Source organism: Papilio machaon, chromosome 2, assembly GCF_912999745.1.
Source record: "Papilio machaon chromosome 2, ilPapMach1.1, whole genome shotgun sequence".
NCBI classification, from domain to species: domain Eukaryota; kingdom Metazoa; phylum Arthropoda; class Insecta; order Lepidoptera; family Papilionidae; genus Papilio; species Papilio machaon.
In genome coordinates, this window is record NC_059987.1 from 5,068,914 (window position 1) to 5,084,202 (window position 15,289).

At 32.5% G+C, this 15,289-nt stretch overlaps 2 protein-coding genes across 6 annotated transcripts in view; one reads left to right on the top strand and one right to left on the bottom strand.

The window, feature by feature from the left end:
- LOC106709046 overlaps positions 1 to 825 on the bottom strand; it is a 16,768-nt gene extending 15,943 nt beyond the window's left edge. Inside the window, exon 1 of one of the 2 annotated variants that reach the window (XM_014500700.2) lies at positions 614 to 825. The gene's annotated coding sequence lies outside the window, so the exon portion shown is untranslated. Of the gene's footprint in view, positions 1 to 609 lie in introns of both variants that reach the window. The other variant, XM_014500703.2, reaches the window with a different exon arrangement.
- Positions 1 to 13,664, top strand: part of LOC106709045 (sphingomyelin phosphodiesterase) — a 22,199-nt gene extending 8,535 nt beyond the window's left edge. For 2 of the 4 annotated variants that reach the window (XM_014500697.2, XM_014500699.2), the window contains exons 2-12: positions 8,241 to 8,329; positions 8,448 to 8,926; positions 9,003 to 9,234; positions 9,361 to 9,521; positions 9,762 to 9,934; positions 10,721 to 10,915; positions 11,178 to 11,431; positions 11,529 to 11,638; positions 11,716 to 11,900; positions 12,093 to 12,284; positions 13,503 to 13,664. In XM_014500697.2, the coding sequence (XP_014356183.1) occupies positions 8,266 to 8,329; positions 8,448 to 8,926; positions 9,003 to 9,234; positions 9,361 to 9,521; positions 9,762 to 9,934; positions 10,721 to 10,915; positions 11,178 to 11,431; positions 11,529 to 11,638; positions 11,716 to 11,900; positions 12,093 to 12,284; positions 13,503 to 13,572 (2,115 nt within the window). In that variant the 5' untranslated portion in view covers positions 8,241 to 8,265 and the 3' untranslated portion in view covers positions 13,573 to 13,664. Of the gene's footprint in view, positions 1 to 179; positions 401 to 8,240; positions 8,330 to 8,447; positions 8,927 to 9,002; positions 9,235 to 9,360; positions 9,522 to 9,761; positions 9,935 to 10,720; positions 10,916 to 11,177; positions 11,432 to 11,528; positions 11,639 to 11,715; positions 11,901 to 12,092; positions 12,285 to 12,672; positions 12,763 to 13,502 lie in introns of those variants that run through there. The other 2 variants (XR_001356926.2, XM_014500698.2) reach the window with 2 other exon arrangements.
- Positions 13,665 to 15,289: the final 1,625 nt, after the last annotated feature.

Genomic DNA, 15,289 nt, shown 5'->3' on the forward strand with positions numbered 1-15,289 from the left:
GGTTCTATAAAATCTCATTAGTAAAAAGAAATAAATTAAACCATAGCCGAAAGTATTATGTGGTTTGGTAAATTTGACCCATATCATAATCTCAATTTTTTTTAAAACATTATGTTAATTAGCAACACGATATTAAAAATAATTCATATTTAGAGGTCAGACTTCTTTTTATCATACTTGGGGCCACGTGGGTCAATTGTGGTCTGATTTTCTGCGAGCTGCATTGTGTCTTTACAGCTAAGTCGTCAGAAGTGTCTATTGCGCACTTTGATCTACATATTAGAGTAGTAATATAATTGTCATAGTTAAATCTTGTCTAATTGTGTATACTTCGCGCATACAATATATATTAATAAAGTTACTGTGTTACGTTAAATTACGGCAGCATTTCTACACTACAGTAAGTAGATGTGTATGCATGCATTATTATTTATTAGTTTAATCATAATGATTAATGATTAAACTAATAAATAATAATAAGCTACCAATACATCAATTTCAAGTGTCGGCAGTGATACATTTTTAACAAAAAGTAGGTCAATTTAAAATCTTGTTACATACGAAAAATCATTTGTTTGTTGGTGGTGATTGATAAATAATTCCACTTACATACCTTTCCAATGATACTTTTCAAGAAACTCTAACTGGATAGCATTACGCAGCAGTTTATCAAGATACTGTTTTGTAAAGTAAATTCAAATTTAAAATCACACTTCACGGCAAAATATTGGAGCTCGCGGCCCGACTCGAACATTGACAATCAAATGAGTAAAATCGTAGCAAATTACGTCGGACTCATGTCCCAACCGCTGACAGTGTAATCAAGTATACCTAAAGTTATTAAGATTGCAGACACTCCTCCCTTTCAGTGTTGTTATTATAGAGTAATCGATAACTTATTTATAATGTATAAACTGTTGTGATATTGGTCGCCTAGTTCAATTTCAATGTTGAATACTAATAATACTAGTTTTTCCTACTTTATTTATACGGCGGCAAACATTATAATGTATATTCATATCATAGAAAGTCTTTAGAACATTCTATTATATATTTATTCTATAAGTTTCTATAAAAAGTACATAATAGAAGTTACGAAAGAAATATTTACAATTTTAATAGAGAAGTAGGATTTCGAAATAAGCAGCTTAAAAAGTGAATTAGGCGCGTGGGCGTTCAATGTCATAATGCCATTCAAAGTTGTGGAAGCTGCTAAAGAATATAATGGGAAGTGCATTCCGATGAGACTATGCGTTTACAATAGATGAGCTATTAGTTGGAGAAAGTGAGTTCGATGAACTAAACGAGAGTGCATACACAAATATAAAAGAAATGCATAAAGAAGTTGTATAAAACAAAAAATATTTGCTAGATTTACTGTTGTTTACAAATAAATGGATAATTTTCCGAACACAGCCATTTTTCCTTCAACATCATAACAAAGTTGCAAAAGAAACAATTAAAAGAATATTGTACTATACTTATGTGAGGATTTTTTTTTGTATATGTCCTTTATCCAGTTTTAAATTATAAATATTTTGCACACTTATTGCCGTTTTTCCCGTTTTCAAAATTCATATTGAATAACATTCTTTGAGACACTTTTGCCTTAACGTATTTCCTGGTAAACATAATGATGATAACAAACAAAATAATTTTAACTTCAGTTTCGCTTCTCTGATGTTTTATAACGAAATGTCATCGTACATTCTATACTTTTAAACAAACACTGAGCAGTGGCAGAGGTGAAATGAGATAAAACGAAAGAATGCCAAGTATAGAGTCAATATCAACCGATCGATTAAGACAGACCTTCTTTAGAGACGGTTATCATCTTGCTGATATAATATAATTAGTCATTAGCTGTCGCCCGCGACTGTTTTCGCGCGGAATTAAAAAGACGTAATAGCCTATACCTATATGCTTTTCCAGACTATGTTCTAAATCTGTGCCAAATTTTATCTAGATTTATTAAGCGGTTCCGGTGATACCTTCAAAAAAACATCCATCCATCTAAGCTTTTGCGTTAATAATATTAATAACATTTACTGAGCTTTGAAGATTATATTATTTTGAAGATAATATCCATGTCAAAAAAAATATATCATCATCATCATCTCCTTGACCTTGTCCCACCTACGTAGGGTCGGTGCACCAGGTTTCCGTCCTCCAAATGAATCTGTCATCCTTCACGCAATCCATCGATCTCTTCCTAGGCCTACCTCTACCGGTGTACCCCTCCACACTCATACTTAACGTTCTCTTTGCCACATGCGATAAATAATATATATCAGATTATAATCTCGCGTCGCCTTTAAACTATTTCTTATAACTTGCGTATTTTATATTATATGTCCCTTATTTGTATGTCACACAAAAATCTAGGCTAAATAATCATACGTAGTTCATACACTTTTTGATTTTAGTTTAAATTCTTTCGTATTTATACATACGGGTAATCTACAATGATAATTAGATTCTAATTTCATAGTAAACTATACTTGAACTAAATATTTCTATACATTCAGAAAATTCTAATAATTACAAACATCCATCATATTAATTATAAAAAATATTCTATTTATATTTATTTCGTAAATCGTAAATAATTTATCGCGCTAATTATATTGTCATTTTTACGTTAAATTCGGTAAATTCAAAAATATCAATTTTCTTTTAAGAAAATACAAAATTTCAATAAAATTCGCAAAAAAGAGTAAGTATACATTGGAATTGGCTTTAATTTAGATCTATACGTGTATCTACCTTTTTCTATCATGCAAGTTAACTCATAATAAAAATATACTATATACTCATTACGTAAACATTTTGTGCAACGTTTATATAAAGTTTGGACTAAATTGGGAATCCTAATGACATTTAGAAAATATTGTATTTTGAAACCAACAGGTAACAATTAGTGATGTAATGTTATGAATGATTTAATGATTTCGAAACGATTTTATCTGTTTTCTCTGATGACAAATGAAATCCGTGCCATCCGGCGCGGCGGCGTGGCGCTACCAGCCACCGCGGCCACTAGCCACTGTCACCTCACTGCAAATCATTTGGCGATGTTGTCGCAAACCAGTTATTCCTCACGCGCTTATTCTAGAAATCTAAACTAGAGTAGGAAACGAAATTAACTAGCTGCAGAAATTCATAACTTGTTAGAAATACTATCTAAGAAAGTATTTTTAGTTTTAATATGTATTTATTATAAAATTTTGTATATGGTTTCAAATTTTGTAGATCGACAACAATTGTTAAATAGTTGATTGTTTCATAACTATTATCAAAACACGAAATCATTTTTTACACTTATATTAAAAAAATTATCTAATACATATTCAAAATTGATAATTCAATTCAAGTTTCACTTAATTGAATTGAATCAAACAATTTTACGCTTTCATTTCATACATTTGGTTCTACAATCTATGTATTATTTTAAATTCACTTTGTAGATTTTATTGTTATAATTTTGCAAATGTGTAAAGAAAAATCGGATACATCGAAGGAAAGAAATGTAAAATTTCATGAGTATAAATCTTAAGATTGTCAACAGATATTGATCAAAAAGTTTATATTCTTTTACATATGTGTAGTCTTGAAAAATGCGTTAAGGACAATGTGACGATGACATGGCGTTCGCAAAGATGGAGTGAAAGTGGAAGAGATTGAACGTTTTACGAAAGATTGTTGTCGTGTGCTCGACACGACGAAAGTGCATGAAGCGGATTATCCTTAACATTTACGCACGTGTACGGAATTTAATATAAGTGACTAGTCCCAAGACAATTTACAGGGATCTGATTGTAAAGTATTAATTTCGCTGTTGCACAAAATCAATTAAGATATAAATTCTCATATCTGGTCATCTAGATCAGTGATTCGCAAAATGGTACCGGTGAACCTCCAGGGGTCCAAGGAATACCTAACGCCCTCTTCGGTTCTTCCGAGTACGATGGCGGAATTATTGGTCGTCCACAAGTTAAAAAGAAATATAGCAACAAAGATATCAGTAAAAAAAGATTGAGAATCATTGCTCTAAGTAGAACGTCTTCCATACTTTAGTGCTTATTGTTGACTTCTCATATCCGCATTAGCCAAGTATGTTGCTGGTCCTTAAGAAGAGATTAAGGTTCTATGCTTAAAACGTGTCGGTTTAAAAATACCGTTAGCTACAGCTGCTTTCAAGGCGAGAGCGTTCGTTGTCGGAAATTCTGCGAAAAGCGCATGTGTAGAATGTCAACTATCAACTCTCTATATCCAATACTAATATACTATACGATGTCTCATATATCTACTATAGTTATAATTAGCAGAGAGCCTTGTCGAATTTTATTATTGTACATTATACTATACTATATAATGGTAAAATCCAATAAGACTAGGTTTCTAGCGACTTAGTTATAACGGAACAATTTTTTTTTTAATTAATCTTACGAAACATGATTAAACACCTTGGAAGGATCCTTTTCAGACTTGACGAATTATTTACATAAATCATTGTTTTTTAGTACAAGTTGTCTGAGAAACGAATTCATTCCACGGTAATACATTGTTTGATGAATTTAAATTACTGTATATTTTCAAAATGTTTTCAAGATTTATGGATATAGATTATTTTTCGTACGAGAAATATTTAATCACCATATCGTATTAAAAAATAGCATAACAGACCTGTTCATGATTTGTTTGGATGAACAAAAACAATGAGTTCAATGCTATGTAACGGTATAATATCTCGTTTCGTTAAATGTTTTACAAATGATTGCTTATTGAAACGCAAAACAATAATCAACTCGCTTCGCGTAGCGTATTAAATATATTTTTTATCCGTTGTTAAGGAATGTTTCTGTTAAAAATATTTTAAAATGTCTACAATTAGTTACACCTAGAGATAACATAGATTTAACTTAGATAACTTTAAGTTCGAACTTCTATCAAATTTACAGATCAAATTCGGATGCATTTTACAAAAGGATTAATTTGATTTGCAAAATATCGCACTTGATTATAAAAGGCTGAAATTGGTTTTTGAAAGTCTGAATTTGAAAAAAAAACTATATCAAGGGGTATTAATATAAGTATAGTAAGGAAATTGTAGTTTGTGATGCCTTTAGAAACTTTACACACTCACTACAACTGGCAATGATAATTTGCGCAAGGGTTGTCGCTTTGAGACTTGTATGTTAATGCAATGTTCTTGTAATATTTTTACAATAGCAACACTGTAGTTATCCTGAGAAAAGTTATAGTGGATTGAAAAAAAAAATTAAAAAAATCGTTAGAGTTGAAACATTTTATTGATACAAATAAAAAACAATTAATAGGAATATTATTTACAGCGAAAACTGTGCATAGTGATTATCAAACAGAACTAAAATGTATTGGTTTCAATATTTCTTTTATATTTATTATTTTTGTCTGAAGTTTTTGCTGGTAACCCTAAATATGGCCAGTAACAGTGGCGTAAGCGTTGGCGCTAACTAGAGAGACTCGTGTATTTTCACCCTCACTGTCTACAAACATTTTTACAAAGAATGATTTGTCATATTAGCGTAATTTTTGTAAGCGATGTTTTGTATTCAAACAAATCAAATAACATAAGTGTTTATCCTCACACTTTAAGATATTAGTTTTTCAAATTAAATTAATTGACTAAAGTATTCAATAATATTATACGTTAGTATACTTTCCCGTTAGAATATTTCTAAATGTCTTATTTTGTTATATTTATGACTTACTAGGTTAAAGTTCGGTTAATTTTGACAATTAGAAATTTCGGTAGTTAAGAGATTTCGTAAAAATATTTGAAAATCCGATCGCATACATTCATTAACCTCCTCATTGTATTATTGAATAGCTGCTGAATACGATCGTCAGTTCAGACCGTGCGATACTGCCGGTCGTCACTTTCCTTCCAACAAAGCAATGAAGCGAGGAGAAAGTGCCGACCTCCACGTTCGTGCCACTGCCAACAAACACGCTGACTCATATACTGAACACATCATTTTTGATAATGAATTACAACGCAAAACGATAGTAACATAGCGACGACTGTCAAAGCCTCTACCAAACAACTTCACGGTAACGTAAAATGTGTCTGCTCTCAGGCTTTGTATAAACCGTTACAAAGACTATAGTTTTTGGGAAATATGGTTTACGATTTATTCTAATTATTTTTACAAATTTTGTAGGTATTTTGTTGCATCCGGCTGAAATGCTAAAAACATAATAAATCTTTTTATTTTTAACCAAATTTAATCTTGTCTGTATATATATTAGTGATGCAACGGATGTCTGTTTCCGCTTCCGCAAGTGCGGAAGTTCCGCGTGCTTTTCAACATCCGTTTCTGCTTCTGTTTCCGCAACTTTTATAACGGAGATAAAACGGAACTTTACAACGGCTAAGAGATCCAAATGCGCGGCGAGAGACGCGCAGTCGGTGCGCGGCCTTTCGGCACTTGTCGCGTTTGTTTGTTTACGTACTATTTTGTGAATTTAAGCGCGTAATATTTTCTGCTGCTGTTTGAAACAATCAGTTTCTCTTGCTGAAGTAAACTGTCTATTTCTTTTCCATATAAAATTTGACAACTGGCAAAATGTGACGATTTCATACTTACGAGTTATTAAATGTACTTTTGAATAAGTGATAACCATGTAATATATCATCATCATTATATAGTTAGAAATATATTTGTCGTCTGTCAACACGAGTGGTTTGGCGAACTTTAATTTGTAAATAGTGTAATTTTGTTTCCTGAAAATAAATAAAAAAACGCGTATTTTAACTTATTGCAGCGCAGTAAAAATACATACATTGAAGGCTAGAGGACACCGATATCGATGCTTTAATAAATTAAAAACGAATACAAACTGTTTTTACCGAAAAAAATATTTTTGTAAATATGTTTTTTATTATTATTTACACTTCTGTTTCCGCATCCGTTTCCGTTTCCGTTTCTGCTAAAATTTATTTTTGACATCTGTTTCCGTTTCTGGTTCCGGTAAGACACTTCCGTTGCATCACTAATATATATACACAACATGTTAAATTTATGTTTGTTGCGTACGTTTTCATATAACGATATATACAAAAACTCGAATTTCAAGCATTTAAAGTAAAGGTGATAGTGCTTAAGACGTTGCAACCAGTTTTTGATAACGTTTTCCAGGAAACCATTGCTTAACACACGTCTATCTTTGCTAATTGCTGTAATAACAAAGAGTAATTTACACAATAGTAAACTCAGCTAATAATAGCTAAGTGTTACATAGGTTTACTTTGTAAAACATTTTTTTATACAGTGAGCTTCCACTGAAATATCATGTGTAAAAAAAAACTGTTAAAGCAGCAAGATAATATTCAAGTCTTATTACACGTATGACCCCGCATTTGAATCATATGTAACATGAGACTATTCTTAAAACATGTATCCTACTGATACGACAGGATCCTGACATCTTTAAACGTTTTCCTCATTTCTACTTCTGCTTATAGTATTATTGTTACGTCTTACTTCAATAGAAATGCTCACTTTCTACTCGAATTATTTAAATCACTTTACAACTAACAATTAAATTTTAATTTTCTCTAGATAGATGCGGTCCCAATACTTAAAAGCTAATTGTAAGCTCTCTGAGAAAGCTTACGCAATGATATCCAACATTTATGAGTGATTGCTTATATCGTAAGCGGTGGTAATACTTCAAGCCACGTATCACAAGCCGCAGCCGTAGTTTATTATAATAATGTGGCTATTTAAGCGTCATAATGTAATTTATGTAAGCTTCTTATAAATATTACGATTGGTATGTGCATTTACTTTCACTTATTTCTATGAAATAATGCTATTAATAACTTTTATTGGAATATGAGCTACTTTTCATTATAATAAATTATACTTTACGTCACATATCTGTAAGTTTTTATTCCTATGAAGATATTTTGTGATAAAAGCTGGCTAAATAAGGCGACTTAATCCGTTACATATTTTCCTTTATTACCATATGAACAAACTTTCTTTTAGTAAAATAGAGAATTTTTTTTAATAATAAACTTTGAAGATAGTCTCTGAGGACGAATCTTAACTAATGTTTTTGTCGCAGTGAACACAGGTGTTCCTCTGGTGTCGCCATACAATACTGACATTATTTAACTACCACTAAGCATACAATCAACTTATCCTCTGACTACATGTTTACATATGAAATAATTTTGTTTGTTACAGGATCCTTCGTCAGCACGCCTCAGTTATGATCATTAGAATACCATGTCTCCTATTAGTATTAGCAAGCGTCTTATTTTTACAGACAACAGGTTAGTTCTTTTTTTCATATATTTATATGAAATTATTACCGATAAACATATTTTTCCTTTAAATTAAATTAGACATTTTCAACTACTTAAATATAAATGCTTATTCAACTGTTTACAGGTAGCCCATTCATTCAACAGAGTGCAAGAAGTAAAAGACCTTTCATAAGATGGAGGCCGCCTACCGATACTTGGAGTTGGACCTCGACACCAAGGAACGAAGAACCTTTCTTCAGACCTTCCAATTTTACTCACAAACTGCCACCGACAGCGAATGAAACTGAAATACTGGCGCAAATGGCTTCTCTAAAGAGAAATTACTCGCGACTTCTTTGGGACAGCGATAAAAGCACCAATTTGCCATTATTTGTAGACAAAGCTTTGAAACTTCTGAATTTAAAACAAGTATACTATGAAGTGGAACATTCAGTGATGTCGAGAGTGTCGTGCACGGCGTGCAAGGCGGGCGCCGGACTGTTGCAGCATTACATCAAACTGGGAAAAAGTAAGGAAGAAATAAACAAGATGATCTATCAGTTCTGCGTCTCCCTCAACATACAGTCGGCTCGTGTATGTGAAGGTATAACCAGGTTGTTCGGGGTAAGGAACTGTTCCCTCTGTTTGTAAGGTAATTTATAATCATCAGAAGATGAATAATATTTTATAATTGTTTCAGAGCGAGGTTGTGTACGTTTTAAAAAGAATTACAATAGGACCTAATGAGATTTGCAGCTTTGTAATTGGCGATGCCTGTGGTGACGTGTACAACCCTTACCACGAGTGGGAAGTAGCGTTCCCGCCGGTTCCGAAACCAGTTGTGAGGACAGTAGACTCTCCAATGGAAAAAGCCCCGACATTCAAAGTTCTTCAAATATCTGATACTCATTTCGATCCTTACTACGCCGAAGGTATAATTTTTTTTTCAAGTTGTTTATTCTATTGTAGTTCCATTTGTTCATTATTAATGATCTGTCTTAATTGATGTTAAAGCATCAAATGACACCAGTATCAATCAATTTTTTTGTACATTTCAGGTGCTAATGCGGAATGCAACGAGCCTCTTTGTTGTCGGGCATCCAGCGGGCCCGCGCTGACGCCGGGCGGCGGCGCCGGCCGCTGGGGGGATTACCGCAAGTGCGACACACCGAAGCGTACCATCGACCACATGTTGAAGCACATAGCTGACACGCATCCCGTACGAAATTATAATAACGTTCACCGACCTTCCCTTCACCTATACAATACGCGGTAGACACGACATAGCAATACGTTTGAATCAACTTAGTTGATATCATTTTCCCCATTACGAAAGCGTTTCAGAACTAAGTACTTATATCTTTGCTGTAGTAAAAATTGCTTTATTGTGTGATATATATACATACATACAAAGAATCACTTTTTATCGAGTATTAATGCAAATTTCGTTAATTGACAGGACATAGATTACATTCTATGGACGGGAGACTTGCCGCCGCACGACGTTTGGAATCAGACTAAAGAAGAGAACTTGAAGGTTCTCCAGGAAACTGTGGTGCAGATGTCGGACATGTTTCCTGGGGTTCCCATATTCCCTGCTCTCGGAAATCACGAATCTTCCCCGGTAAATAGGTAACAAAATTTAATAGTCTTTTGTTATCTTTCAATGTGATTATGCAAGATACTATTACGAGATACTCTAATGGAAATTTATTAATGGAAAAGTTCACATAGATCTCATATCCTTATTGTAAGTTATTCAATTGTTGGTATAAACAAGGCAATTATTAGTCATTTACATTGCAAGGTGCTTAGTGGACTCAATAAATAGTTTTCTTGTAGGTACCTTATAAGTTCTTAAATCTGTTTAAAGACAATCTTATATCCAATACGAATACGAAACAGCAAATCATCAAAGAATAATTTCATTTAGAATTTGTACATTGATAATGACTTTTTAAACTGAGTTATACATTAAATATCTAAACACAAATCTTGCCGATCTCATATCTTTAAAGACAAGTGAATAATAAAATGGACAGAAATTATTTTATGAAGAGAATAAGCTCATCGGTCATAGGCTGAAAATATGTTTTTTTTTATTTTTTTTATTTATTTATTTATTTTTCCATACAAAATATTTAACAAAGAATTTTATCTCGCCAAGCTGTAATGCTTAACGGCGAGACGCGCTCATGTGATGTGAACAAAGGATTTTGTATACTCATACATACCAAGTTAGTATACGTATACGTTTGAAGGACCGTTCCATTTTTTGAAAATTCTCATGCCCTTAATTTTTTATTTTATTAAAATAATTTACTGTTATAATTAACTATTTCCGAGTCGTTTTGTTTCTACCCTAAGGGAAGCGTTTAGTAACCAACGACGTGTTTAACAATAATGTAATTTGTTTAGCTTCCCTCCGCCGTACATCTCCTCGTCGGAGTCTAACATCGCGTGGCTGTACAACGAGCTGGACACGCAGTGGCGGCGCTGGCTGCCGGCGGGGGTGTCGCACACGGTGCGCCGCGGCGCCTTCTACTCCGTGCTCGTGCGACCCGGCTTCCGCATCATATCGCTCAACATGAACTACTGCAACAATAAGAACTGGTTAATACAACTTATACTTATAGTTGGTTAGGTTAGGTTGAGTTGGTACATCGAGCATAAAACTACTCTTGGTCCCGACACAAGTTGTTGGACACAAGCGCCTATCCGGCATTTGTTTTGGCACGTCGGGCTGAAAAATGCTCTGTTCCAACATACCAAAACAAAAGCCTGGTTATTCTGCGTATCAATGGCATCATCGAATTCATTACCTCTGATTCAAGCAAACATTTACTCAAAGGGTTTACCTATTGTTTTCTTTCAGGTGGTTATTACTGAACAGCACAGATCCGGCTACGGAACTGCAATGGTTGATATACGAGCTGCAGTCGGCGGAGTTCAGCGGAGAGAAGGTTCACATCATCGGCCACATCCCGCCCGGCCACTCCGACTGCCTCAAAGTCTGGAGTCGGAACTACTACGCCATTATAAACCGATACGAATCAACCATAACCGCTCAATTCTTCGGTCATACGCATTTTGATGAATTCGAAGTCTTTTACGATCCTAATGATCTCGGTACGTTAATTTTCATATATTATTTTATATATTCTATCTAGTTGTGCTCATATCTTGGTATTAGTTGGTTTTAAATAAATCCCATAACTCTTTTCAGGAAGAGCAACAAGTATAGCTTATGTTGGACCCTCAGTATCGCCATATTATGATTTAAACTTAGGATATCGCATTTATTACGTTGATGGGGACCATGATGCTACAACGAGGGTAATTCATTTATTCTTATTGCTTAAAGTTTTCTTTTATATTTATGAATTTTTTTGATAATTCTGTTATCTTTGTAGCTTGTAGTTGATCACGAAACTTGGATCATGAATCTCAAAGATGCTAATCTTTTTGGCTACCCGATTTGGTACAAGTTATATTCGGCTCGGTCCGCGTATCAAATGCAAGCGTTACGGCCGCAGGATTGGGACAAATTCATAGATGATATGACATCCAAAGAAGACGTTTTTAATTTGTATTTCAAGTAAGTAATAAAATATATGTTACTACTTAATTTCATTACCTATAATGAGCCTACAACATTAATTGGCCCAGTATGTAGGTATTCATTACATATAAACTAGAACAACAGCTTTTTCTAGTTTGATTGGGTATTCTTGTTTTAATTTCCTTCCTAGTTATATTTGTTATATAATAAAAATTGTATACTTCATAGACATTATTGGAAGAACAGTCCCCGTCGCGGGTCATGTGACGGCGAGTGCCGCAAGCGTCTCGTGTGCGACGCGCGCTCGGGCCGCTCCCACGACCGGCGCGCTCTCTGCGGTCACATAGAGGCGCGCATTGACAGCACCGCGCCCGCACCGCAGACGTGGCGCGCCTGGCTGTACAATGGCCTGTCTGTTTCGTAAGTTACAAACACAATATCAATCCTCTCTTCCTTTCACCTCCTTACAAAATTACAGTAGCATTGTTGTAAAGTTGACTGCTTGTATGCTATCCTCGTACCCAAAAATGCTCTCACAACTTTGTCATATGCACCGATACTTATACCTAATTCAATTCGCTTTTTTTCTTCCTTAACATCAAGCTAAATGTAAAATATTAGCTTTTTAATTCTATTATAATTGAAATAATAAGCACATAATAAACTGAATTTGTAACATAAAATTCTATGCCCAGAGAATATTATTAACGACAGTAAATTTATATGTTTCCAATGACTTATAAATCACATAACTTTGGTAAAAATTAAGAATGAACTATTAATTTAATTAAACGATTTTCTTTGGCAGAGATAGTCCTAGTGTACAGCAAGTATGAGCGGTGGTGGCTTTATTTTAGGTCTGCAAATAAAATATGGTGGATGAAGAACTTGTAAATAAGTATGTATTGGAATCTAACGAATAAGTATTCACATTAACATAAATAAATTGCCTAATGAAATTAATTGAAAAATACACTACTAACATAGATATAACCTAAAATATTAATAAGTTTCCTACATAAGAGTTGATGATACCACTGGTAAGATTTCACAGAATGATCGAATTATAAAATCATTTTTGTAAATCATTCGAGTAAGATATTAGACGATTAAAGTAAAGAAAAGGGGAGCAGTTGTATCTAATGGCCACATTTGATCTACACTGAATTTGGATTCCTGAGTTGTTTCATAAAAAATGTTAGATTTATTTAATTACTCCATATTTAAATTTGCACATAAAAGTAACAATTTTTCTTGTATCTTATAAATATTCAATTTGATGACCTTAATCTCCAATCCTAAATATTCTGCTAATAGATGGCTGCTTTGTATCGCTTTCAATTATTTTGGTGATGGATCCTAATCATATTTGCTAAGGTCTCAAATTAGTTTTCTTTAAAAAGCACACTTGCTAAAACTTGAATCCTTGTCATCTCTAATTTGTTGTCAAATTTGATTACAGGCGTTATAAACTGTCACGGTAAAGTGGAAAGTTTGATGTGTTTATCGAATTAATTGTAACCCATTCTTTAATCTGTATAAGTAAACTTTATAATACTAAGTGATTTAGACTCAGCTGTATCGAAGATACGACTGCAGCAGTAATAACATATTTTAAAATATATTTAATGTTTACAGATTATCAATGTTGATGCAATTACCACAAGTGGCTTATCAAATACCAAAGTTTATAATGGGGTTGGGATGAAATTTGAAAGGAGCATAATCAGAGGTCAAATTGAATTGCACCACCGGATTTAGTCGCAATGAGAACATTTTTACTGAGTTACTTTTAACAAATATTTCCATTATAATTTATTATTCTTGTTTCTTTGATTTTTGTTTGTATAAATATTTGAAGATTTTATTTTTTTGCATATTGTTAAGATTATCTAGTTATCAATTTTGTGATTTCACGTGATTCAAAGTTGATAAATTTTAATGTTGTTAATAATTGTACATACAATTTGTAAATTTGTAATAAAAAGTAAGAAATAAATTTGTTTTATTAAAACTACAACATTTCTTGGAGATTTTTATTTTTTTCTATAAAATCATTAAAAGAGAGCATTTGTTTGTTCAAAGTATCGAATTATATAAATACTAATTATTAACATAATGCGTGTTGACGACATATAACGAAAGTATACCACAACACAAAAACAAAATTGTATTCTTTCAAAACGAACCAAAAGTATATAAACGTTATATGATGCCAAACGTTGATAAATTAAAATCGAATTAATATACATTGCAATTCGCGTGTATAAAAACACTTAAATTAGAATGCAAATGCTCACAAAGGCTCACATTACACACAACTCAGCTTTATTCCTCAAGCTGTAATATTTACACTTATCATTAAAAATGACAGACAAAACAAAACATACCATTTATGGCTTCCGGTGAGTTCACTTCAATTAATATAATCAGTCAGTTTTAATTAGACATTTGTAAAACATATACAGATTTCTTTAGGTTAAAACAAATTACAGTTATAAAGGTGGCACTACATACTATGATTTCATTACAATATTTAGGTTCAAAGTTTGTACATTGTTTTACAAGTATCATTTTAAAGTTATCAGAATTGGAATTGTGCCGAGTTTGTAATTGAAATTTTGCCACTCATACAGGAGCAAGATGTGCTGCATCAATTTACTTAGAACCACAATACCAAATCTAAATAACAAAAAAAATTGTATAATGAAAAGAATAAACATCTAATGTAGTGCAACCTTATGACCTTTGATTCAGTTATTACATTGTATATGAATTATCAAATTGAAATACATGTTGAAAATAGTTGGCTATAACTGAGTAAACCATAAACAACCGAAACACTCACTTATCTTTGAATACGTAAAAGAAAACTTACAATTTGTAAAAAAAATAACTAGTAAAACATTTTACAAATGTATTCTTAAAATGTTATAATACACATAATTCTTAATTTTTACCTCCATTACGACAGATACTGATATTTGAGCTCTAAAATTACAAAGTAGAAAGTCTTAAATAATAAATGCAAGGAACATATTTAAGTAGGAAATCTGTAAAGTGGCAAGAAAACAAGAATGAGGAATAGCATATACAAAGGAACAAAGAAATGTATAGAATATAGTATAGAGAAATAGATAAAAGTAGGACCTTAAAATTCCAATTTTACAATCTGTAGTGACTGTGTCTTTACAATACAATGCTTTGTTTCAACAAACATATTTTGTGATTTTAAAAATTTGTTTTAAAAAATAATGCTTTCACAGTCATCATTAAGGAAAAGCCAAAGAAAATTTAAGGACTAGTAGTAATTGTCTAAATATTAATGGTTGATATTTTAAATCTTGATATTTAATATTTAAGGCACATTTAAGAATTTTAAAAAGTAAAATACTAATATCTATAAATAATTAAGAGAAAAATTA